The sequence below is a fragment of the Hemiscyllium ocellatum genome, chromosome 9, assembly GCF_020745735.1.
Source record: "Hemiscyllium ocellatum isolate sHemOce1 chromosome 9, sHemOce1.pat.X.cur, whole genome shotgun sequence".
Lineage (NCBI taxonomy): Eukaryota > Metazoa > Chordata > Chondrichthyes > Orectolobiformes > Hemiscylliidae > Hemiscyllium > Hemiscyllium ocellatum.
The window spans coordinates 63,745,703-63,767,718 of record NC_083409.1 but is presented as its reverse complement, the minus strand read 5'-3'; the positions used below and the strand labels follow the sequence as shown (position 1 = coordinate 63,767,718).

The following is a 22,016-nucleotide window of genomic DNA, read 5'->3' as shown; positions in this document are numbered from 1 at the left end:
TCCTTGGATGCTGCCTGACCTGCTGCGCTTTTCCAGCAACACATTTTTCGGCTACTTAAAGAGGACAAAGCTGCGTCACTCATTGCTTCAGGTCAAATTCCAAGTGCGTACAGTTACAAATTGGAACACTTTGTATGGGAGGGCAGAAGTGAGGACCGCAAATGCTGGAGATTAGAGTTGAGAGAGTGAGCAGGAGAATTGACATTTCGGGCAAATACCCTTCATCAGGAATGAGACTGGGAGTCAAGAAGGTGGAGAGATAAATGGGAGGAGTGTAGGGCTAGGGTGAAGCTAGCTGAGAGCGCAATAGGTGGATGGTCGTGGGACTAACGGTAGTAGGTCAGAGGGGAGGGTGAAGCTGATAGGTGGGAAGGAAGATGGACAGATAGGACAAGTCAAATGAGGAAACTGGTGAAATCCATATTGATGCCATGGGGTTGGTGGATCCTGAGGCAGAAGATGAGGCATTCTTTCTCCAGGTGTCAGATGGTTAGGGAGTGGTGATGGAGGAGGCCCAAGACCTGCATGTCTTTAGCAAAGTGGAAGGGGGAGTTGAAGTTTTCGGCAATGGCACTGTCGGATTGTTTGGTGAAGGTGTCCCGGAGATGTTCGCTGAAGCGCTCTGCAAGTAGGCATCCTATATCCCCAATGTAGAGGAGACAGCATCAGGAGCAATGGATATCGTAAATGACATGTGTGGAAATTCAGGTGAAACTTTGACAGATGTGGAAGGCTCCTTTGGGACCTTGGATGGAGGTGAGGGGTGTGGTGTGGGTGCAGGTTTTGCAATTCCTGCAGTGGCAAGGGTCAGTGTTGAGAGGGGATGGTGGTTTGGTGGGGTGTGTGGGCCTGATGAGGAAGTCATGGAGGGAATTGTCTTTACAGAAAACGGATAGGAGTGGGAGGAAAATATATCTCTGGTGATGGGGTCCGTTTGTAGGTGGCAGAAATGGCGACGGATGATGCGATGCATATGGAAGGCTTTGTCCAGGAGGCCAAGTGGCAAAAGCAGATGTGGCGAGCCATCTGCCACTGGCAGGTATACCACCAATGATGCCACCACTGCAAGAGTCCGTTCTGGTTTTAAACTTTCTGGACACTCTTCCGGTCACCACTGACAATATCAGATTGCGGACACAGAAAAATCCCATCCTAGTAAAACTAAGCCAGCTGGTAGTGATGGAGGAACCAAAAAGGTCATCACAATTGGAATCAAAACCTTTCTGGACCTGGCGAGACCGGATCACCATTGATGATGGCATATTATTATGGGGAGCAGGAGTGATTGTCCCAAGCAAAATTCACTACTAAGTACTGGATAGCCTCCAGCAGAGTCTTCCAGGGATTTTCAAAATGAAGATGTGAGTGAGAAGTTATGTTTGGCAGCCAGGATTGGATGCTGACATAGTAGTGTTGGTGGGCAGTGCCAAGAGTTCTCATAAGGACACAAATTACTGCCAGCATCTCCCCCACATTCATGGGAATGACTGGGCAAACTCTGAACTCGTTTACATTTCAACTACACCAGTCCTTTCATGAGCTCTATGCTTTTAGTCATTTTAGATGCTCATTTAAAATGTTTGGATGAGATTAAGGTTCATTTGTTAAACACAGGCACGACATTTGAAAGGTTATGAGCAGCATTTGCAATACGTAAGTTCTTGGAAATGTTCGTCACAAACAATGGGGGCTATCATTTATCAGCAGGGAATTTGAATACTTCCTAAAGTCAAATGACGTTTGGCATGTCAGAACAGCTCCATACCATCCAACATCCAATGGACTGGTAGATAGATCAGTCCAAACTTCAAAAGCAGGCTAAATGAAACAGCCTACAGTTTCATTTGACACCAAACTGTCCTGTTTGATTTTCAGAGCACTCTTCATTGCAACTACAGGGACGGGTCCAGCAGAGTTGCTAAAGGGGAGAAGACTCCGCGCCACGTTAAGTCTGATCTTCCTGGGGGGTGAGAGTAAACAGTACCAGGAATGCCAATGCTGGACACTAGACTCCTCTAAGTGAGAGAGGTAGTTTAGTTCATGGTTTGGTGTGGAAACCATGGGAACCATGGCCCTGCATGGGTAAAACGCATGATTGATATGAGGTCAGGACCCGTGACGTACGAAATTCAGGGAGGTGAGGCAGTCCTGAATAAGCATGTGGACCACATGAAAGCTGCAGCTTTGCAAAACATGCCCGGCCCCTCAGAACATCAAGCAAGGATGTCAGAATCCATGGTTTTGTCTCTCTCTGAAAATGTGTTGCTGGTTAAAGCACAGCAGGTTAGGCAGCATCCAAGGAATAGGAAATTTGACATTTCGGGCATAAGCCCTTCATCAGGCTTATGCCCGAAACGTCGAATTTCCTATTCCTTGGATGCTGCCTAACCTGCTGTGCTTTAACCAGCAACACATTTTCAGCTGTGATCTCCAGCATCTGCAGACCTCATTTTTTACCCGAAGATTTTTTGTCTCTCTCTGCCTAGTGTCCAAGGGACCGCTGAGGATGAGTTAGACACAGCACATGACACAGCCTCAACACCATTTTCGCCTGAAGAAGATGCTCTGGGCACAAGAGATGAGTCTGGTGCATGCCATTAGTATCCAAGGCAGTGTTGGAGAAACCAGACCTTGTGCAAAAACACCCCAGGAGAAGCTACAGGAAATTTAATGGACTTCATCCCAGGATTCAGAAGGGGAGGGAAGTAGTGATTCACCCAGGTGGGCCTAACAAAATATATGTTCCCTGATTGGACCAGCTTAACAGGCACAAGCAGAGAGTCCTGGCTGACAGATGTAAACAGGAGTGTCAGGGATTCTAGGAGCTCACTCTAAGAGCTGGCTCTGTGCAAGCTGGGTCAGTTGTCATGTACTGTACATGTGTAAATAAAGGGTGACTTGGTGATAGGATACCAGCCATTATGGTGTTATGTCAATGATCTGTGCTATCTTTCAAATAGAGAATATTGCAGACTCTATGTTGTCATGTATGTTGTCGTGTACATAGCATAGGTAAGCACTGTATTTTAGTACAACATACGCAACAGCCTATATGTTACCCTGTACATGTACAAATCCCAATACAAATCTAATTAATTAGTTACAAGACTAAAATGTGTTATTTTATGAGTACTTTATACAGATTATATTTACAAGGTGTGACAATCTGATGGACACCACCTCAGATATAAATGGAAGAAATAGTAAGAGAATCATAGCACAAGATTTTCTAATGCAATAAACCTTCCTTGCTCGTGTAGCCCAGTGTTATACAGAAAGGCTTTGGTCATTTCCATGTCTTACAATAATTACTTCAAAATAAATAAAGAAAAATGCCATTTACTTACCTTCCCTTGAAACCTTGTTACATTTTTAATAAATGTGGAATACTCTCCAAAAGCAATCGCAGCTTTTACAACAGAAACTTTCACACCAACTCCAAAATCAAAAGAGTCTGAACTCCTCATTGCTGTAGCTAATTCATATACATTATTGTGAACATCTATGGTAAATCCAGAATCAGCAATTGCCTTTGAATAAAGCAAAAATAAGTGAAAAAGTTTTAACAATATTCAGAGAGGAAATCTATTACCCTATAATTATTTTGAGTGAAATTTGAGAGTGAATTGGGCATTTACTAAACTTTAAAAATTTTTCTCCTACATTTTCCTCCCTCCACTCAATAAATCATAGAAACAGGCCCTTAAGCCCAACCAGTCCACACTAAACATCCAAAGAGCAACCCATCCCTGCCCCCCTTCCACATTTTATTCCTGACTAATGCGCCTGATTACTGTGGTTCTGTGCAAGCTGGGTCAGTTGTCATGTACTGAGCATGTGTAAATAAAGGGTGACTTGGTGATAGGATACCAGCCATTATGGTGTTATGTCAATGATCTGCGCTATCTTTCAAATAGAGGATATTGCAGACTCTATGCTGTCATGTATGTTGTCTGTGTACATAGCATAGGTAAGCACTGTATTTTAGTACAACATACGCAACAGCCTATATGTTACCCTGTACATGTACAAATCCCAATACAAATCTAATTAATTAGTTACAAGACTAAATGTGTTATTTTATGAGTACTTAATATACAGATTATATTTACAAGATCCCTGATTACTGTGGGCAATTTAGCATAGCCAATTCATTCTAACCTGCACATCTTTGGATTGTGGGAGAAAACTGGAGCACCTGAAGGAAACCCATATGGACAGGGAGAATGTGCAAATTCCACGCATACAGTCACCTGAGGCTGGAATCAAACCTGAGTCCCTAGCACTGTGAGGCAGCAGTGCTAAGCACTGAGCCACCGTGCCACTACTGCCACATGGCATCTCTCAACCACTTTGCCCCAATTGCCTAGAACATGCATTGGTCCCAAATAGTTGTGTCCATTGTTTACATCTTTCTATGAAAGATAGAAGATATTTAAATAGGAACCACACAAAGATAAGATAAAAGAGAAAAACAGCACGAGAGAAAATATGGGCAGAATGAACTGTAATAGGAAAGATGAACTGGTTCATGGTAGTTATTATATTTACAGAATAAATGGCTAGTAGCATTACAATAATTCATCAAGAGTTAGCTGGTTGAGTTTCTGACAGTCAATTTTCTCTTGTGGATTTGGAACGGTAAATTGACCAGCCCCTAAGTGGAGGCGGAGTGTGGGGGCTGCTGTCCTCTGTTAGGAAGATCCTACTGGGAACACTAATTAGCTCATGTATATCTTTTTAATTGTGCAGATTACTGCATATCTGTGGAACTAACCACCGCTTATTTACTTACACCGTCAATAGCTGCCACCAATTTTCCTTTGTATATTGAGTCTTTGAGTCTAATTAATTAGCAATGGCACATGATAAACCATACTAAATCGTACTAAGATAAGGAATTTGTCTTGCACATCAAGATGTACTTTATCGCATGACAGCAATTAGTTAGGCATAATTACAAAGACTATCTGGAGCCAGTGGTGAAGCAACTATCTCTAACAGGACCTCATGCTAGCCTGCTGTTCTCCACCCATAGGCTGTGTATGTCTTTAGATTGGATTGAACTAATGCAGATCCAGCACTGGCTGTTTCAGAACTATTGCTTTAGGAAATACCTTCCTTCAAGTTTTCCTTTGTTCCCGTAGCTGATATTTATGCATTCAGGTACATAACTACTTTTAAATTTACCACTATCTTCCAATTCTCATTGGGTTTATAAATTCAGATAGTCTGAAGTTTTCTCAATTCTTCCAGAACGTACTCTTCTGACTTGAGAAGATTGGATGATATTTTATTTCAGGACTGTTGGCCTTAATTCTGATGTGGACCTTGATTGATCTCTGAACCATTTCTTCAATCTTTCGAATATTCCTTGAAGAGGATGTTTTTCCTGCTAAACCTGGCTACACCCACCCTGCTTGATAGGTAGCCTGAGCCAGTGATGATAACCGGCCTCTCAGAAAAACACCCAAGGTGGAAAGTATTCGTTTACTTCTCCAATGTCAATATTCTCCAGCAGTCCAGCCTTCAAGCCCCTCTCAGAAAAATGGCAAGATTCCACCCAGTGAGTGCCATAAAAGAAGGCAGAGCTTAATCATTTGGCTTTTTCCCTCTAAGCAGAACATAAATATCTGCAGCAAGTTTTATCATAGACTAAGGAACTTGCTTTAGCAAGCTAGCGTCAGTCACTTCAGTAATGTTGATTTAAATATCTCTGTTTCCTTGCAAAGATGCTGTTTATTTTCTTGAGGAAGACTCGCCTTTCTCAATGGTTCTGCTGATTTGCCAGTAATTGTTCTGGAAGTTTCCAAATATATTGGAAGATATGAAATTTACCAAACATGTGTCAGATGGTTTCTAAATGTTCATTTGCTCCATGCATTTTAAGTGCATTTCTGATTAATCCATAAATTCAAAAGGAATTCAGCACTAAATAACACTAGCAGCTATAAATCTGGCATACACACTGAAACTTCAATCTGCAGACTTGTATGTACCCATCTGAAATTTTCATCAATGTTTATGAAAGGAGCTGCAACCATTTGACATAAAATACTGCCAACTGAGAAGAACTTGGTGTCAGTAAAATCTCTGTTTCCTGAAACAGGAAGTTGAACAGGAAACTGAATCAATTCAGACATCTATTAATTTTAACAGAAGGTGGTTGTTGGGATATTCGTATCATCGATAGCCACAGGTGAGGTGCCAGAAGACTGGAGGTTGTCTAACGTGATGCCATTCTTTAAGAAAGGTGGTTAGGAAAAACCAGGAAACTATAGACCATGGAGCCTGACATCAATGGTGGGTAAGTTGTTGGATGTGAATGTAGGAGGCATGGTTAGCAAGTTTGCAGATGTCACAAAATTAGAGGTGTAGTGGACAGCAATGAAGGTTACCTCAGAATACAATGGGACCTTGATCAGATGAGCCAGTGGGCCGAGGAGTGGCAGATGGAGTTTAATTTAGATAAACGTGAGAAGTAGCATTTGATAACAGAAGTCAGGGCAGGATTTATATGCTTAATGGCAAGGTCTTGCCAAACAAAAAGTCCTTGGAGTGTAGTTTCATAGTTCCTTGGAAGTGGTGTTGCAGGTAGACAGGGTAGTGAAGGACTTGTTTTGTACACTTGGCTTTATTTTCAGTGTATTGAGAGTAGGATTTGAATATCATGTTGCGACTGTACAGGACATCAGTTAGACCGTGTTCAGTTTTGGTCTCCCTGCTTTGGGAAGAACATTGTGAAACTTCAAAGGGTTCAGAAAAGATTCACAAGCATGTTGTTAGGGTTGGAGGGTTTGAGCCTTATGGAGAGGATGAATAGGCTGGGGCTGTTTTCCTTGGAGCTTCGGAGGCTGAGGGTGACCTTATGGAGGTTTATAAAATCATGAGGGGCATAGATAAGGTGAATAGCTAAGGTCTTTTTCCCAGGAGAGGGAACTCCAAAACTCAAGTGCATAAGTATAAGGTGAGAGGGGAAAGATTTAAAAGAGACCTCGGGCAACCTTTTCACACAGGGAGTAGTGCGTGCATGGAATGAGCGACCAGATGAAGTAGTAGAGGCTGGTACAATTACAATATTTAAAAGGCATATTGATGGGTACATGCAAAGGAAGGGTGTAGAGGGATATGGGCAAATGGGACTAGTTTAATTTAGATATCTAGTCAGCTTGGGCAAGTTGAACTAAAGAATGCTTCTGTGCTGTACATCTCTGGTTTTATTTCACATGAGCATTTGATAATGTTTTTGGGAGAACACTGGTATATGTTAAAACGTTAGCTAGCAGTAACAGTCCGGTGTTATGTAGTAACAACTTTGGAAACTACTAATTGGGCTACGAGAGCTTAAGATGCATAGGAATGTTTTTGAGTTATTGCAGTCAACTAGGGAAGTTGTGAAGCAAAATCTTTGCTGTTTCATAACTGCCAAAGAAAGGTATGAATTGGAAAATGGATCATTGCTTACCTCAAAACGATACGTGAGTAAATTGTATGGTTTTCGGAAGTATTTCTCATCATCGTTATAATAGAGGTGCTCACATTCACTGTCATATCGCAGTTCCCTCCAGTCCCCATTATACACATATTCACAATATCCACCAAACCCAGTATCTAAAACAGTTCTTCCAACTTTACTTATTAAGCTGTTATAGCTTAAAAAAAGAGAGATTAATTCAGCATTTAATCTGCAAATAAATAAACATGTTCTAATATATTGTTTCTCATGACAATCCTGACACTACTGGATGTGATTTTGAAGTAGCATCTGAAACAATCATTGAATTTTCAGTGCTGTTAACAGACACCATCTTGAGGTAGATACTGAACTAATAGAAAAGGATGAGATTTCAGCACTGCTTGCACTTTTAATTGTCAGCTTGCTGTCAGGGTGAAGTGGGGATAGAGAGTCTAATAAGATTCCTGATCTTTAATGGGGAGATACCTGTAGTGAATGGATGACAGTCCATTCTTCAGTCATTCAGCTCCCACCCTCTTTGCTCCATCTTTGTTTTTCAACAGTATCTTGGAGAGCTTGGTGACAAAGGTGATCAGGAGGATTCTCCCCTCGAATGTGAATGGAGTTCCTCAACAGATATCATGGCAACAGTGTGCAAGATAGAACAGCATGTGAATACTCTAAATGCTACTCACTGTATCTCAGGAGAAAAAAGTGCAATATTGGAGGTAGAACTGCTTAAGTAAACTCCCATTTACAAATTTTAGGTAATCTATACAGCCCTGTACAACTGTAGTGTGGCTCAGCATTTCAGGCAAATGAAATAAAGTAAATGTACAGAATGAATGCACTGACTGAAAATGTAGAGAATTAACGGTCAATAGGGTAGACGGAGCAGAGATTTAAGGTGCAGAGCAAAAGGTTTAGAGTTGATATGAGCAAAAATCTTTTCACCAGAGGGTAATAGATTCTGGAACTGCCTCACAGAACCAGGAACCCACATTTGATTCCAGCCTTGGGTGGAGTTTGCATGCTCTCCCCACATCTGTGTGGGTTTCCGTTGAGTGCACTGGTTTCCTCCAAAGATGTGCTGGTTAGGTTGATTGATCAGGCTAAAACTGTTCGTAGTGTCCAGGGATGTATAAACTAGGTGGATTAGCCATTGTAAATGTGAATTTGTGGGGATAGAGTATTCTGTGGAATACTCTTCGGAGTTTTGGTGTAGACTCAATAGGCTAAATGGCCACTTTCCACACAGTAGGGATTCAATGATTTTAGAGGGATAAAGTGTACCTTAGAATGTAAAAGCAGCACTGGAACAATGAACTTATCTATTAATAATGAATAAGTACTGAATATTGACAATTGTTAAGCGTCATTGGAAACATAAGATTAAGTCACAGGAACGATAAATGGACCAGCTTCTTCTACAGTTCCCAATATCACAATAATGAAGGTGGTTGGGACCATGGGAAGCACTAAGGATCAGAGGGACATTGGTGATCATGTCCATTATTTCCTTAAGGTAGCAAGACAGGTAAATAAAATGGTCAAGAAGGCATATGGGATATTTGCCTTTATTAGCCACAGAACTAAGTCTAAGAGCAGGGAGGTTATGCTGGAATCATATAAAACATTGGTTAGAGCACAGAGAGTATTGTGTGCAGTTCTGGAATTCACACATATAGGAGCGATGCGATTGCACTGGAGAGGGTGCAGAGGAGACTTACCAGGACATTGCCAGGAGAGTTTTCATTATAAAGAGAGATTGGATAGATTGGGAGTGTTTTCCTTGAGCAGTGGAGACCGGCAGGATGTGACTGAGATATATAAAATTATGAGGGGCTTAAAAATGAAAACAGAGCAGAGATTTAAGGTAGAGGGCAAGAGGTTTAAAGGTAATATGAGCAAAAATCTTTTCACCAGATGATAATAGATTCTGGAACTCACTGACTATAAGGGCTGAAGAGGCAGAAACTCTCATAACGTTTAAAAATTATTTAGATGTGCACTTGCATGCGAAGGCATTCAAGGCTATGGGCTGAGTGCAGGAACATGAGATTTGAATGGTGAGATGATTGCTTTTGACTGGTACAGACTCGATGGGCTGAAGGGCCTTTTTCTATGCTGCAGACCTCTATGACTCTTATGGCCATGACACAGATGTCAATGATCAATCAATTTAATTAACTCCAGGTTATATCAAGAAACAAGGCAGTTTTTGCCCAAGTATGGCATCAACAAGCACTAACTAAAGTGAAGTTATTGCGATTCTGAGGAAAATTCTTCATTCGAGTCATGCTTAGCACAAAAGAAAATGACTGCAGTTGTTGGAAGCTACTGCCCCAGCCCCAGGAAATTACTACAGGAACTTCCAAAAATAATGTCCTCAGCCCAACCATCTTCAGCTTCTTCATTACTGACTTTTCTCTATAAAAATGTCAAAGTATAGACGTTCTCTGATGATTGCGCAGTGTTCAGAACTGCAGCACTCCATGCGTATAAACAGCGAGATTTGGATTGGGCTGGTAAGTGGCATGTAATATTCACACAAATTTTCCCAGAGAGAAAATGTAAATGTAAAATCTCCAATGGCATTACCTTCACTAAATGCTTCACCACTAACAAATTAGGGGTTACTAATTGTATAAACCAAATAAATACCATGGCTACAAGAGATGATTAAGAAGAGCTGGAAAGATCCTCCTGGGCAACCATGTGAAGGAAAGTACCCTAAAGCTTCTACTATCAATATCTACAGTTCCAGGTTATAACATGTATATAAGGGTGCATTTTGCACAGCAACCAAGACTCCATGAGTAAATTGTAACACATACCACAAGGATTGCTATTGGGTGAAAGTTAACTCATTTTTGATCCTAGATGAAGAAACAGCAAATGACTTGATGATGAGATTATAGTCATTGGATCTGACAGTACCTATTTAACACCATGACCCAATTAATAGTCATCCCTTTAAGTCAGGCTGGTTTGAATTTCATAGTTAACAGACTATTTGAATATACAAAGTATTTACAATTCAGTGATAACTAATTACATGCTTATTCAGCAGTGAGCTACTGCTTGGATATTACTCCATCAGCCAGATAGCATTATGCAACATCCAAGTTATAGTCCAAGACATGAAGTAGCATATGACCATTGGGTTGGAATGCAAACATAGAAAACAATATGATCTATAGAAGGAAGCCCAGCTGAATGTAGACTGTAATCAAAACATGTCTTACCCCGTCATAATTGCTTCTATGCCTGGGATTTCAAACAAGTTACTGCAGAAAGTCCTTCTCTCATTTGGATAATCAGACTCACAGGTTTCTTCATCTGAAAAATCTGCACAGTCTCTCTCACCATTACACAGCAAATGTCTTTTAATACATCGACCTAAAAATGAACTCAATTGTGATTTTAAGCATGAAATTCATGTTAATAATTTTACATATTTTATAAAGATGTTTTCAAAACCTAAGTTTGTATCTCTAATTACAAGCTTCTGAGTTAAATTATTTTCCTAATTACACTTTTAAAGCCCAGTGCTGTTTTTCACTAAGCACACGCAAATGCTGACATTAAAAAGCAATATTATTGAATCAGAAAATATGTTTTGTGAGCGGATTTTGATTTCACCGTTAGGGATGAAATACAGAATTGTTACATCATTGATGCAGCACCCAAAATTGATGCGATCTCCACCATAAAGTGGGAGGAGCAACAAAGGAAGTAGCAAGTGAGTTGGAAAGTAAGTAGTCCTCTGAAAGGGGTAGAGAATGGGGCAGGCAGTAAGGCGATTGAAGGCAGTGGAGAATGGGGCAGGCAGTGAGGCGATTGAAGGCAGTGGAGAATGGGGTGGCAAGCAGGGCAACAAAGGGAGCAGAGAAAGAAGAATGAGGGGCGGGCAGCCTCAACGAGCACAGCAGTTCTGGTTTTGGTCCCAAATTCAAATTCTAGTGTGATGCAGGTGTCCATTGATCACATTAACAGCACCAATGCTCTGTTCAAAAATATTGGCAGGAAATCCAGCGTAGCTTTTCACAATACTTCTCTCCTGAATGTTGACAGAAAGGCTGAATGTTGCATCAAGGAAATGGGGACAGAAACATCGTTTTACAAGCATTACTTTATTTTGTGTTTCAGTCTTTCATACATTTTTTTAACAGGATATCCAGAAGTTTTGGTATAGAAATTGGCATCATTAATCAATTGACTATAAATAACACATGTTAAAGTTCTAAATTAATTGAACTGTGATTGTTAATTATTATACAGAGAAGTACTTGCCTGAACTGCATTGAAACTGATCACCACAGTTATTTTCTGGTATGCATTGTTCAGACGTTTCGCATGAATCTTCTTGCCATAAAGATCCAATACATAGACTGCCGCCATATATGGCTGGCCGATTCAGATTCCTATATCTGAACTTTACCATAAACCAAATATGTTAATTATTGCTCCTGTTTATATATAGAATGTATAACTATAAATATATATAATATTTGTAGTCACATCAATAAACTTTAAAACTGAGTATTACTTTGTAAGTCACAAAACACATGATGCTCTATTCTCTATGTAAATGTTGGATCATCATATTGAAATGATTGATACAACTAAATTAAATTTATTTAGTTCAATGAGCATGCATGTGCATCAACTCAGCTCATGTCCACTTCACTAGTCAATATTTTAAAGAAATTGTTAATAACAGGGCCATGTTTGTAAAAATTGCACATCGACATCTAGTCTACGGTTGTTGTGCATTATGCATTCCCAGCCCTGTTCTGTACTGTGACTTTATTGGAACTGGCTGCCAGATGGCAGCCTCAGTAAGATTCTCATAGTTGATACCACAATGACTATGGCAAGTCAGGAGACACATTGCTGAAGGTTGCATATCTATCCCAAACATCTCTATGTTCTACTGTGATAGATTAGTTACAAAATAATCTCAAGAACCTCGAGGTGCGGGTCAATGATTCCTCAGATATTTATACATTGTAAGTCATCTAATCAGTACCTTACTCAACTTGCAATTGACTTTTAGACCAATATCTTGTTTTTCACACATTCCAAAAAGTAGCAAGACGCCTGTTATCCCTGATCTCAGTACTCCGTATCTCCACTCTGAAATCAGTGCTTCATTCCCTTATATGCTTTGTCTTTCTTGGCATGGTACGGGTCATTGTCACATTCTATTTCCAAATAAAGCCTCAACATTAATGTTGGTTCAGCCACATTGCATGTTCACAGAAATTCTGTCTGTCTGCTCTGTCAGCATCTGAGTGTGTTTATGCAGTTTAACTAAGTTAACTTTTAAGCTGACTACTTTCTTGATTAAGAATAAATGAAAATTACTCTTAAATTATTTATCAGGCTATTGTTTATTAACTCAGCTATAACTCTCTAATTCCATTCTAATCCCATCAGAAACTTCATATGGATTTATAGGTTAACCCATGTCATACCCAAGTGGCCCCATAACAGTTCATACAAAAAAAGTATGCATTTTCATGTATATTTTGAGTTATCCAAGTTACCTAATATACACATAACTCCTTTCATGTATTAGTAACATAAACATTGCCCTTATTGCATTTAAATTTTGCCTATCTCACAGTGGTGCGTGTATGTTTTGTTAAAAGCTGTCATCTGACAATGTTCCTTCAGTGGGAGTGTCATTCCTGGTTTATTTATTGTTGCTGTGGTACCTGGTACAGATCCATTTGAGTTGTTGTGGTACTGTAGACATGTAGGTGTGATGGTCAATCTATGGACTGTGAAGATGATGTGCTCATCTCTTCCTGATTAGCTGCCTGCAGTTGAGGAACAGCTTGTCCAGTTCTACATGTGCGATTCTGGCTACATCTGCATCTCTCATTCATTTCTACCACAAGTTACTGAGGTGACAATTGCCTTGTGTGAGTCCTAAGCTTTCACTTGACAGTGACTCTGTTGACAGTGTTGAAAGATCAACCCTTGGCAATGACTCGACAATCTTGTAAAAATTATAGTTTGTTTTTTTTTTCATATTGGTTTTGTCACTCACACCTGTTACTATGTCTGGGTTTGCTAATTTTTTTGCTATTGCAGAAGTAATTTGAGTGTGATATGAGATTAGACTTTGCACTGGACTGCTCTCCTTGCCTTCAGTGGTGTGTTTGTCCATTGGAGAATTGCTTTGTGTGTGTGCTGGATTTTCACTCAACCTTTCCATTTGACTAGGGATAGTCCGGAGATGATTTATGGTATTGAATTTCACAATCCTTAAAGCTGCTGCTGAATTCTTAATTTATCAATTGAGGGTCATTGATGCTGGTCATAACGTCAGGAACCCTGCAATGGCTGAAGTGTGCTTTCAGACATTTGATAATCTCTCAATAGTCATTGAAGTCAGCTAGACTGTTCAGGTCATCCTTTCATTGCCATTTCTTGTAACACTTAAAAAGTTCCATCACGTTGGGTAGTTTGTTTGAATTGCTGTGCTTATTATTAGCCATACATTTGTTTGCAAATTTATCTTCTTGCAATGAGAAAACTGCTTTGTGTGATGTGCTCAATAGTATTTTCATTCTGCATATTATTTGTGATTATTCTGCCTTTGGGTCTGCAGTATCTATCAGCAAAATGCCAGGTCAGGTCTGTTTGGCCAAGAATATGCTGTTAAGTTGTGAATGGCAAGATGAAAATTTCTGTTGAGTGACAAGATGCCAATTTGAAAACATTTGCATTGTTAGCATGCCATTATTATCTAACATCACTTCATTTCCATGCTGTTTCCTATACTCCTACCTGTCAGAAATTAGATGGCAACAATTTAATGTGAGAGTCAGAGCTCATACAGTGATTATAGATATCCATTCACTCTTCTCAGCCTCCATCCTGGACAGCAGTTCCCCACATCTCAGGGTCCACTCCATGGGCAGTGACCAGCAGAATCCCTGTCCATGGATATTGACATTAGGCACATATAGCCTTGCTACAACCTCACAATACATTTCTGTAGTTCAATGCTGCACTGGAGTACACTGGTACCTTTCATTATAATACAGGTGGTTCTGCTGTTACATGGTAATTACATTCTTGTGCCAACCCGTATTATACAAAAAATGCACAATACTAATACACTTAAAGTTTTGGAGATGTAATTGCATTATAGCTACCAGATTTAAAAACTTTGAGTTTTAAAAATATCATTCCCAAATTCACCAATCACGTTACAGCCAAATCATGTTGACGAAATGTACGTTTCAGGAGAACGACCTGTACTGCTGTCAGTTGGAACGGGCACCTACTCACCTTAGGGTTCTTCAGTTGCTCTCTTATTACTTTCCTTGCCTTTTTGCGTTTTGCTGCCTCAGTCAGAGCTTGAAGGATCACAGTACGTCTAACTTGCTTTGTTGTTTAGCACAGACACAAGTCAGGTGGCTTGTCACGGTTGTTAGCAGTGATCAGTTTAGGGAGTGGACAGGTTGCTGTACAGCACCATTCTATATCCATCGTGCACCTGTAGCATGTCTCTAATATTTTACGAAAGTAGTCCTCAGTCAGACCAGGGAAGATAGCTTTCAGCCAGGGGTCCTGGCATCACTTGCTCTCAGTCCAGCATGTTCAATATTATGCAACAGCCACTTGGAGCAGATAGAGTGAAGGTTCATGCCTCAGCAGCCCAGGGGTTGGAGTTAGGTACGGTTCCAGGATGGATGACAGTAAGGACAGGTAATCTGTGTGGCTTGGTTCTTAAACAGCCATATGATTACAAATATACACTTGTATTTGCAATTAAATGTCAGTCATGTCACCTATATGCTCTGAGAAGTATATCCTTTTGGTTCCTCTCCCACTGTGGGCATAATGGAGGACAGCTTCTGACTGACCTGGTGCATGGCTTGGCTTCACAAATGGAGATGATGTTGGTAATCCTGGGAGCTTCCAGCAGTGGTGCGTACTTCTGCCTCTGGAGAGAGGGAAGTTAGGATAAACAGGACACCATACAGGCTTGGTGCATGGTGATGAGGCGAGTTTCAGAGAATAGCCTAAGAACTCTCACTAGGGTTCATTGAGAAAAGCCCACCGTGAAACTTGCCAAAATTGATACCTAGCCAATTTCTGGTGAAATCTAAACTTATGCTTGGAACTATTCAGACAACAGTCTGACTTTTATTTTGACCTGAACTGGCCACTAGATTGCAGCCTAAGTCATGGCCTCATTAAGACAGTCACATGGTTACAGTAAGTCAGCAGGCAAATTGGTACATTCTGGTTGGCATTTAGTTCCCAGGCATTTGAAATAATCATACTTCAGGTTTGGAGGCTGAGAGCTCTTTGTTTAAAATCCACCTTGCCATGCCAGCTAGCTAGGAGACTGCTGAGACCACTGTCATGTTGCACAAAAGCCTGACCGGTCCAATTTAGTAATGAAATGTAGTCCACTAGAACATATACATGTGTATATACATTATATATATTCCTACATAAAACTGATCATGAGTGGCTTGTTAAGCTAGAACCTCTAGAAGTCAAAATTCTTGATCTGATAACTACAATTTCAGGAGTCATAGGAATACATAAAACATAGGAGCAGGAGGAGGTCATTCATCCTTTCAGACCACTCAATAAAACCAAGGCTGATTTAGTCATGGTCTCGGCTCCACTTTCTTGTTGCACACCCCATAAACCTTCACTCGTCTATCTGCCAAAAATCTATATAAATCAGCATTTAATACATTTAAAGATGTTGTCTCCACTCCCCTCTTGGTACAATAATTTCACACTCTAATGACCTTTTGACATAAAAAAAACATTTTCTACACTTGTCTTAAATTACGTCTGTGTTCGCTAGTTTAAAAGTCCCTTGCAAGATAAAACAGCAAACCACTCAAATCTTATATGCTTCAATAAAATTACCTCTAGCTCTTCTAAACTCCAATTCATCCAGGGCTTAAATTGTTCAACCTTACATGATAAGATAAGCTGTTCATGCCAGGAATGAGTCAAGTGAACCTTTTCTGAACTGCTCCTGTATCAATGATAGTGTTTTAGAATAAAGGAGATTAAAACTATACATAGTATTCCATATGTCATCTCACCTTGTACAGCTACCATAAACCTCCTTACTTTTATATTCTATTCCATTAGTAATAAACAATATCATCCCATTGCCTTCCTAATCAGTCATTACACCTACATACTGAGTCTCATTTCATTAGCCTTTTGCTCCCTTTTGTTAGTTCTAATATAAATTAGGATTCCCACTCGAAATTTTTTATGATCCATGATTACACACCTCACACTGTTACAAGCTTAAACCCAAATTCAGCACAAATTTTTCAGCCATGATAAAATTATCCAAACACACTGCACTATATCGATTGAACTCATCCACCTCTCTTGCAGGACTAAATGACACGCATGCTGAGGCAACAGGAACTAACAGAAGAAGGGAGGCATACCTGTATGTTCTGATCTCCCCTGGGGAAAAGATGTTGCCCATTTTCAGGAGGGCTATTGCTGAGGCAACAGACGTTTGGAGGGCTGAATCACTGATGACAACGCAAACCTCATCGCTAATCCTCCATTTAACATCCCATTTGTGTCTCATTTACTCATTTCCTCTGATCTATAACTGAATTCTGATCAACCCCCTTTCACCACCCTCAACAACCTGTCACAATTTTATTTCTTTCAAGAAATCCATGAAGTTCAAACTAACAAGGCAATGGCAGTGGAGACAGATTAAAAGTAGCATTTGCAATAAAAGTTACCAGGAGATTATAAGAGGGGCTAGGATCAGAAAACATACTTTAAGAATAAGAGGTATCCCATTTTAGACATAGATAAAGTGATTTTGTTTCTGTGTCCCAAAGCACAGTAGATGCTGGGTTACTGAACCTATTCTCAGCTGAATTACATATATTTCTGTAGGACAAAAGATCCAAAGATTTCAGGAGCAGACAGGAAAATACGTTTGAGCTCACAATCAGATCAGCCATGATCTTAATGAATGACATAACAGTATTGAAGGGTAAAATAGCCTACTCCTTCTCCTAAATGTTATATTCCTATGTTTATATAAAAACACATTGTCATCTGATTTCAGACAGACCACATTATTTCTACTTCAATAAGATAATGGCTGATCTGGTTGTGGTCTTCATTAGCCTTGTATAATCTGAGAGACAGTTATGCCTTGCAGCTGCAGATGTCATTAGGACAGGGATAGATAGAGAAATGAGTCACTTAAAGGAGAAGTACAGAACTGCTCCAGCTAAACTTAGTAATTGGCCATCAGCAAAACACATAGGAAAGTGAAAAACAAGAAGGACCAGGTCATGTTGATTTGAATGTGATTTAATAAAAAAAAGGAAGGTGTGATGTTTTGCCCTGAGTATGATAAGATGTACCTCACACTAGGATTAATAACCATTAAGGATGTTTTACCTTTTTAATGGTGATACATTCCTTTATAGTGGGCGGCACGGTGGCACAGTGATGGGCGGCACAGTGGCACAGTGATTAGCACTGCTGCCTCACAGCGCCTGAGACCCAGGTTCAATTCCCGACTCAGGTGACTGACTGTGTGGAGTTTGCACGTTCTCCCCGTGTCTGCGTGGGTTTCCTCTGGGTGCTCCAGTTTCCTCCCACAGTCCAAAGATGTACGGGTCAGGTGAATTGGCCATGCTAAATTTCCCGTAGTGTTAGGTAAGGGGTAAATGTAGGGGTATGGGTGGGTTGCGCTTTGGCAGGTCGGTGTGGACTTGTTGGGCCGAAGGGCCTGTTTCCACACTGTAAGTAATCTAACCTAATTTATGAGATCACTGCTGGATCTGGTAACATCCTAGCAGTCAAAATAACTGCTGTTTTGGGAGCCACAAGAGCAAACCCTTATCAAAAGAAACCTGGTGGGCTTGTAATCTCTACAATCAGACAACAAGAGCAGATCAATCATGGATCTTGACTCATGAGAATTTGAGGGATTGACTTAAAGATAGGGGTTATTGCCAGCTCATGTGCAATTTGGTGAGGACATTTACTATGTGTTGTGAGATCTGGCATAGATCTTTATGTGAATGAACAGGCACCCACAAATCTTTGGGTACATGAGGCAGGAAGTTTCATGAGATAGTGGAACCCACAATGTAAGATTTGTTTCTTTTTCTTACTTTCTCTGCTTCAGCCTTGCCTTACCATTAAGGATTTTGAAATCAAAGCATGATGTGCTTGATGGATAAGTTGTTGTCATTTGGAATTACTGATAGCAAGCTCCTCCCAGTCATTTTTATCAATGCTGTTATATTTCAGGGAAAGCTTTGGAATGTTTTTGAAGCATTTTCATTTCCTGCAACACTGACTTGTTTAGTGTTTTGAAATCGGGATCTAGTGATGGAGATACTTTTCACTCACCTAGATACAGTGTCCAGTCTATTGCAGTTGAATTTCCAGCAGTTTTATCTGGATGATCGTCAAGTTGTCAGCATTTGTGTTGACTTGCAGAGGCCTTTGTTGTCTAAATCAGACTGCCGTATTTTGTAGAAGGCTGAGCTGACACAACTGATTTTGTAAAGGATCTCCTCGTCAGTGGTTGCTTTTTGAGAGATGTGACTGCCAAAGTAGGGAAATTGCTCAACATTTTCCCAAGTTTCACCTTCAATGCAAGTGACAATTGGAATATTTTGCTGACCAGATCTACATCAATATGTGATTTTGGTTTTGACAATATCCAGTAACAGGTTAAGGCTCTTGCATGCAAAATTGAAGAGATCAAGGATGGCTTACAAATTTCATATTCACACCAGAGAGCATCACACTACCTTGATTCATCCTGGTCCAGATTTTGAATTGCACAGTCTCAGATCTCTCACTCAACATAGTAGTCACATCACCAACAATCAGTTTAAAGATTGTGATGATTATCTTGTACTCAAAAGTACAATACATAGAGTCTCACAATTTACTGTGTTAAACTCTTTGGTCAGGTCAATGAATGCAATGAAGAGGTCCTAGTGTTACTCTCAACACTTTGCTTGTATTTGTGTAGTAATGAAGACCATGTGAGTGGTTCCTTTGGAAATATTCTTATGCATCTGGCAGCATTTTCTCAGGAACAGGTAGTAAAAAATTCAGGAACATGCTTTTCAGGACTTACTTAAAAGGAAATACCATGGTAGTTCTTTGAGATAGTTATAATTGTCACATTCTTGAAGTGGATGGTTGATGAGAGGGTGTACTTTTTCCCTCCATATCCAAATGTTGAGTGTGTAGAGTCTAGGTGTGAACAAAATCCAAACAGCATTTAAGTCCTCAGCTGGATACTGCCTGGACTGTTGTTTTGTCAGTTTTCCCATTTGCTTGATTGCTTGTTGCAGCTCTGATACTAATGGTGGTACACCCATTGGTTGTACCACAGAGTTCAGGGGAAAACCCGGAGAGTATCAGCTGCCACTGCAGCTTCATAGTTAATGAGTGTTGTGTACTGATGTCAAAGTGTCTGATAGGATTAATACTAAAAACTGCCAAAAACGCAATCCTCAATGATGGTGTCATGTAAATAAAGAGAAAATTAAGGAGCACTTTAAGGTTAGGCATAATCAGATGCTTGAAATCTCCTTCACCAACATGCACAGAACCTGGAATCAGTGGTTTTCTAGAAAAGCAAAATGACTATAAATCAGTAGGAGAAAATGAGAGCTGTAGATTTTGGAGAATCAGAGTCGAAAAGTATGGCGCTGAAAAAGCAGAGCGGGTCAGGCAACATCCGAGGAGCAGGAGAGTCAATGTTTCAGGCATAAGCACTTCACCAGAATGCTGCATGACCTGCTGTGCTTTTCCAGTGCCACACGTTTTGGCTAAGATTAAGTGCTGGGTTACAAAGAGAAGACCTCTTGGGGAATACCAGAGTCCTCTAGCATATTCATACATCACTTATTTAATTAGAATATGTGTCTATCAGAACTATGCTATCCTGTACCCCAAGAATATCCGCATGTATGTTTCATTTTATCTTTGTCTAACTGAGACAGTTAGGTCTGCAGGTGCAGGTGATATTAGAGAAATGGTAAATAGAGAAGCGAAATGATTAAAACAGAAATACTAAACCAGTCTGGCTAAACTTAGAAGTTGGTCAGCAGCAAAGAACAACTGAATGCAAAAAAAACTACAGAAGCCAACCATAACAAGAATCAAAGTTAATTGGCTGCTTATATTGTATAAAATCTGTTGGGGACCCAAATGGAAAGTATTGATGCTTTGCCCTCAGTTTCTGTCACTGGGATCAGTAACAGTCCTCTATTATAGTCAAATTTCATGTCTAGGTATAATTGGTTAGTGCAGAAGCATTGAAATCATAAAAAATGAACAACAGCCTGCCATGCCTCCCTGTACTCTTCTGCAAATTGAAACTATGGAAACATGCACCAAGAGTTACCAGAGTAAATAAACTGGCAACTAACCACTATAAGCTGATAATCCTTTTAAGTATTTGAGGATTCCTTTATGCTGCTTAACATATGTCTAGATGTAAATTAAGAAAAGGAGCTATATAGAAGGTGAGGGTCCAAACTCAGTACTAGTATCAATCATTATGCACTTCCTGATTTTCCTGCTCTGAAAACCTTTTGTGGATGTTAATTGGCTGGGTTCTAACCCATTTGCCAAGATAGAAATAGGACATTTTGCATCAGGGTCGTCTACATATACAGGTGTATGGAACCATTGGCACAACAAACAGGTAACTGGAAAGTAATTTTATCCCAACTGTGTTTTATATTATACCATTTTGTCCACAATTGCAAAACTAAATAGCATTCCATGTACATTTCTTTCTGATTCATGTTCTGTTGAATGGTATTTTGCATTTACTCCAATAACTCATCTTCAATTTTATCTCAGAATTAAATAATGTAATTTGAATGTGAATGACCTTTTTTAATCAATCAAACACATTTCCCTCTGCCTGCTGAGGAAACTCTCCAAATAGCAGAGTTTTCTTATAATTACGCTCTGTCTAAAATTAGTTGCATTCTGTTGAGTTCACAGCTCCCAGACAGCATTGACTATATTTGTCATGAACCTTGTTCCCTTAGCAGAATCTCAATCAGTAATTGGAAGATTTCTAATGATAGTCCTTAATTTCAAGGATTTACTTTGCCCCTCTTAGAAATGATAGGGAAGGGGATGGGAGGGAAAATGTTTGAATAAATTGGCAAAAGGGAGCTATTCACACCTTTCCTGCCATTTCAATGATTAAGTTTCACTTTGCTACCAATTAAATCCCTGAAGTGGTGAATTAATGACCCCTTAAAGCTCTAACCTGCCATTAGTCTAATTAACTTTGTTTCCGACACGTAGGAAAACTGGCCAAGTTCACAACTGGTCATCACTGGTTTGGGTGGGATGTTTCAATTTGTCCCAGTCTGGAGGAATCGGACACAGAGGAGGGAGGCCAATGCAGGGCCACATAAAGACCCATCTCTGACAACCCCTCCCTCCCCCCACCAATCCATTTCCCCCTACACCACCCACCTCCAAAATAAGCATCTTCCCTTTT

At 40.1% G+C, this 22,016-nt stretch overlaps 1 protein-coding gene across 1 annotated transcript in view; it reads right to left on the bottom strand.

The window, feature by feature from the left end:
- Nucleotides 1-22,016, bottom strand: part of c8a (complement component 8, alpha polypeptide) — a 45,238-nt gene that overhangs the window by 15,907 nt on the left and 7,315 nt on the right. Inside the window, exons 3-6 of the mRNA XM_060829800.1 lie at nt 11,753-11,894; nt 10,705-10,858; nt 7,466-7,652; nt 3,348-3,530 (exon numbers count right to left, since the gene is read on the bottom strand). Coding sequence (XP_060685783.1) covers nt 3,348-3,530; nt 7,466-7,652; nt 10,705-10,858; nt 11,753-11,894 — 666 coding nt within the window. The remainder of the gene's footprint in view (nt 1-3,347; nt 3,531-7,465; nt 7,653-10,704; nt 10,859-11,752; nt 11,895-22,016) is intronic.